Here is a 4,907-nt window from a genome sequence, read left to right as displayed (position 1 = left end):
CTGCCATGGTAACCTCCTGGGCGCCGTGCTGGAGACCTGCCCTGGGTGGCTCACAGTGGAAACTCAGCAGACCTGCCCTGGTCTCCAGCGCACTGTGCAACATCAGGAAAGCAACTTAACCTCTCTATGCTCCAGCTTCCTCTACTTTACGGGAGGCCCCAGGCTCCATGAGGGGAAAAACATTCAACCTCAGGGAACTGCTTCACAGTTACACAATCAGAAAAGTCTGGAGGAAAATCCCGACTTCAGCACCGCGTTCTGATGTTACTTGGATTTGTCGGAATGTTTTTAAACAAACACGCATGGCACTTCGCTCTGGGCACTGCTCTCCACGCTTTGCCTGTACGGAGGCGCCAGCAGTGGCCACACCTCACCGTTTCACAGAGGAGGAGACTGAAGCGGGGACAGGTGGACAGGCTGCCCGGAGGTGGAAGGCTGCAGAACTGGGATTCAACCCTGGCATCTGGCTCCAGGGTCTGGCTCATAAACACTGCTCTGCATGCCGGGTCCCGAGGGCCGCAAACACCCTAGGCTGACCTGCCCCTGCCCGCGTCAACGGCTAAGGTCCCCACTTCAAGAAGAATTCGTTCTCCAGAACTGTGTAAGGGGGAGGCGTGTGTGCGTGTGTGTATGCCTGTGTTTGAGGACGTGTGGGTGTGTGTGTATTGTCTGAGTGTATGTGAATGTGCACGAGTGTGCATTGAGTGTGAGTTGTAACCGTGCATAAATGTGAAAGTCAGCATGTGTGAGTGAACTGTGAGTTCGTGTGTGTATGTTTGAGAGGACGTGTGGGTGTGTGTGCGTGTGTGGCAGCCTAAAGACTCCTGAGAAGAGCTGGCAAAGAAAGGGGGGGGGCGGGAGTGAGACTTTGAGATGCGCCTGAAAAAATTAAAGAGCGATTAGTCAAAACTGAATTGTTTTTCTAAACTCCTAATGCAAACAACATGTGGGGCAGCGCCCAGATGGTGCCCGGGAGCCCCTGACAGGGTCCTCAGGAAACAGGTGCTCTTGGAATGTTTCCTGCCGCCGGCTTGTGGCAGGCGAGCGAGGTGGCCGTGATCTTCATTACCGTCAGGCGGGCCCAGCTGCAGCCCCGTCCAGCTGGGTGGAAGCCGCAGGCAGCGGTCACGACAGCGCAGGCCTCAGCTGGGCTGGACCTTGCAGCCTGCGTGCCCAGCCTCACCAGCCGGCACGAGCACGTCCCTGGCCGGGGCCGGGGAACAGGGCTCTGTTGACCCTGTGGGATTACTGGCAAGGGGTTTATAAGCATCTTTACTTGGGAAAGCCATTGTCAATTACTGTCCCAGGCATTGCACCGATGAACGGTCCCGCCAGCTGAGGACGCTCAGACCCGTCTCCCCTGCACCTTCCACAGACCTGGAGCCTTCTCTACTTTCTACGTCCTTGTTCATCTGATAGAGGAAAACGGCATCTCCCAAGGTGCAGATTTCCAGCAGAAGAGGGGCACAGTCATGCCTGTTTTAGGAAGACCATGATGGGGGCTAAGCCGATGACAGGCTGGGGTACAGCCTGGGTTCTTTTCAGGCACAAAAAATATCTCAGCAACTTAAATAGGGATTGATTTTTCTCATATAATGAGAAATCCAAAATGTTCAATGCTTGGACTGAAATCTCTGGGATTCTCTTTCCTCAGGGTCACAAGATGACTGCTGTAGCGCCAGCCAATAGATCCATGTTCAAGGCAAGGAGAAGGAGGAAAGAGGAAGGGCTGGACCAGTTGAGTTCATCTCTTTTTATCAGGAAAGAAAGACTTTCCTCAAAGCCACCCCCAGCAGATAGCTGCTAATAAATCATGGGCCAAAACTACCACCTCTGGTTACAGTGAAGTCTGTGGAAGTCTTTTGTTTTCTCGCCTCCAAAGTGGAAGGCTCCAAGGGAGCAGAAGGTTGGGGATGGGTACTGGGCAGCCTGGGCCCCGCCCACCTGGCTCCATGGTGGTGAGCCTCTAGCCACCCACAGACTGTGTGCCCCGTCCTGGAACCAGAGAGAACTCAGCCCACAACGACACCAGGAGATTTCTTCCAGCTCAAGGCAAGAAAATTGTCTTCAAACTTCTGGCGAGAGTCACAAGACAACTCCTTGTCTGTCTCAGTGTGGAGCCAGTCGGTGGCGTATCATGCCCCTTGACAGTCCATCTGCCTTGGTCTCTGGGGTATCAGGCCCCTTGACAGTCCCTTTGCCATGGTCTCTGGGGTATCAGGCCCCTAGACAGTCCATCTGCCTTGGTCTCTGACACCCAAAGAAGTCCAGCCCTGTGTCTAAGAGACCCTCCAGCTCCCACCAGCCTTCTCCCGGTGTGGCCTCCTGCCTTGAGTGCCCATCCTGGCCAACAGGCCGCTGCTCTGACCGGCCACCCTGCCCAGCCATCCCACCGGCTTCCTGGGTTGGCCATTCTGCCATCCACACCCTGCCCCCCTCACACCCCTAGAACACTCCCAGACACGTCCTGTGCACAAATGCCCTCCCAGATCCTGTTTCCTGGGAAGACCAAGCGCAACAAGAAGACGTCCACTAATGTATTCACATAATTAAAGAGCCAAGTACCCAGAAAATGGACTGGGGGGTTGCAGGAGCTGGGGGACGGGGAGGGGGACTTGGTGTTTAACGGGGACAGCGCTTCAGTTTGGGAAGATGAGTTCTGTAGATGATGGTGGGGATGGTTGCACAGCAGCGCGAATGTTCTTAACGCTCTGAAGTGGGTACGTAAAAATGGCTAAGATGGGAAATTTTATGTTACATGTATTTTATCACAATAAAACAAGGTCAAGTAGCCCAAACATAAAATAAACACCCACACTGGTATCAGCAAATGATTGGGTACATTACTAAGAGCAGAAGAATTTCAAATAAGGTCTCAAGCTGTCCCACACCAAAGGAGGGAGCGCATGGGCTGTGACACCCTTCCCAAGCGCTGGGCGTGGAAAGGGGGAAGAGACACCTGACAACACGGCCTTGCCACGTGGTCAAGGTCAACACCGACGGTGATACGACATGGTGACAGCAGGCACCCTTGATGTGACATGGTGAAAAGGCCCCTGACCTCTGTCATCTTCCTCCCAAAAACTCTTTACCTTCCAGTGAAATCACAAAGCCAGCACAGAGAGCTCTCTTGTACCCCTCACCCTGTCCCCCGTTAGTAATATCTTATATTACTACAGCACCTGTGTTACAATTCGCCACCCAACACTGATGTTATTATTATCATTAACTAATTATATTATTGTTAATTATTAACTCAAATCCATACTTTTTCAGATTTCCCTAGTTCTTCCCTAATGTCCTTTATCTGGTGCCTGCATCCTGGAGCTCCCAAACCTTGGTCACTGTCACACCACCTTCACACTGTTGCTGCATCCGTCCAGCACCTACCTGTACTATCATAACTTACTATTTATCCTTTCCACTGGCTTGCTTTGAAAAATGAAAGTATTTTAAAAGAAAGCCTTTATGTCACTATCACTTTTTAAATCTTACACTAAGACACACTTAAACAAACATCCATGTCCTAAACCCTCTCCCTCACCCCGAGGTACCTGTCTCACACCTTCAACGTTAAATCATGTGACTTGAAGCTCCGTCCCCCTCCGGGTATCCTAACAGCTCCATGTGGCAGCTGCCTCTCTCCTACCTTCTGACCTGCTCCTCCCTCGGAACTCCCATCCTGACTGACAGCAACTCCATCTTCCCCATTGCTCAGGGGAGTCACCCACGCCCACCTGGATGTCTGATGGGCCCCGCAAATCTCGCGTGCCCCGAAGCGTGGAGTCCGCAGTGGGATATACGAGTCTGGAGTCAGGGGGGATATCAGGGCTGGACATGATTCATCTGGAAGTCACCAGTGTGTACAGGTGTTTAAAGCCCTGAGACTGAGTGAGTTTCCTAGAGAGTGAGTGAGACGGAGGAGAGGCCTAAGGACTGAGTCCTGGGGCTGAAGTTTAGCATTCCAAAACCAGGAGGAGCCAGCCTCGGGGCCTGACTCAGAGCAGCCAGTAAAGGCCAGGAGAGGCAGGAGAGAGTGCGCTTCCAGAGCTGGTGAGCCTGTCCGCTGAACGGAGGTAACAGACAGATAGATGATAGACAGACGATAGACAGATGATAGATAGAAAATAGATAGATAGGTGATAGATAGATGATAGATAACAGATAGATGAGAGATGACTGATAGATAGATGATAGATGATAGATAGATAATAGATGACAGATAGATGATAGATGATAGATAGATACATGATAAATAGATGATAGATATATACATAGATAGATAATAGATGGATAGATGATAGTAGATAGATGATAGATAATGGATAAATGACAGATAGATAATAGATAATGGATAGATGATAGATAGATAGCTAATAGATGGATAGATGATAGATAGATAGATGGATGGATGATAGATAGATCCATAGACAGATGTACTGACTTGTAGTGTTTTCCAATTTCTATGGTGAAGCACTCCCACCATGGTTCATTTCAAGCTACCACTGTGGTGTCACTGAACAGGTTGTTGGCACACAGTCAACACCTGCAAGCTGATATGAGCTGGCTCCTGCCCAGCACTGCCTGGAAACCAAGTGAAGAAAGAGTCACAAGAAAGAATTAGAAGAACGGAAGAGTGATCCTCATATTAAATGCTGTTGACATGTCAAATCAGATGAGGACTTCTGCAGTGATGTATATAACATTTTGTCATACAAAAATGTTAAACCTCATTCAGGCAAGATGCAAAAATAGCATGACCTCATACCCCGTTTGTAAAGTCAAGTTCTCCCAATGTGACTTAAAAACCAGAGAGAGGGGGCTTCCCTGGTGGCGCAGTGGTTGAGAGTCCGCCTGCCAATGCAGGGGACACGGGTTCATGCCCCGGTCCGGGAAGATCCCACATG

The 4,907-nt window shown here is 50.5% G+C and overlaps 1 protein-coding gene across 1 annotated transcript in view; it reads left to right on the top strand.

Annotated features, from left to right (window-relative positions):
• Positions 1–1,733, top strand: part of EEFSEC (eukaryotic elongation factor, selenocysteine-tRNA specific) — a 225,482-nt gene extending 223,749 nt beyond the window's left edge. Inside the window, exon 7 of the mRNA XM_024763383.1 lies at positions 1,655–1,733. Coding sequence (XP_024619151.1) covers positions 1,655–1,689 — 35 coding nt within the window. The 3' untranslated portion in view covers positions 1,690–1,733. The remainder of the gene's footprint in view (positions 1–1,654) is intronic.
• Positions 1,734–4,907: the final 3,174 nt, after the last annotated feature.

The sequence above is a fragment of the Neophocaena asiaeorientalis genome, unplaced genomic scaffold (genome assembly GCF_003031525.2).
Source record: "Neophocaena asiaeorientalis asiaeorientalis breed wild unplaced genomic scaffold, Neophocaena_asiaeorientalis_V1.1 scaffold433, whole genome shotgun sequence".
Lineage (NCBI taxonomy): Eukaryota > Metazoa > Chordata > Mammalia > Artiodactyla > Phocoenidae > Neophocaena > Neophocaena asiaeorientalis.
This window is presented reverse-complemented; position numbering and strand designations above follow the sequence as displayed.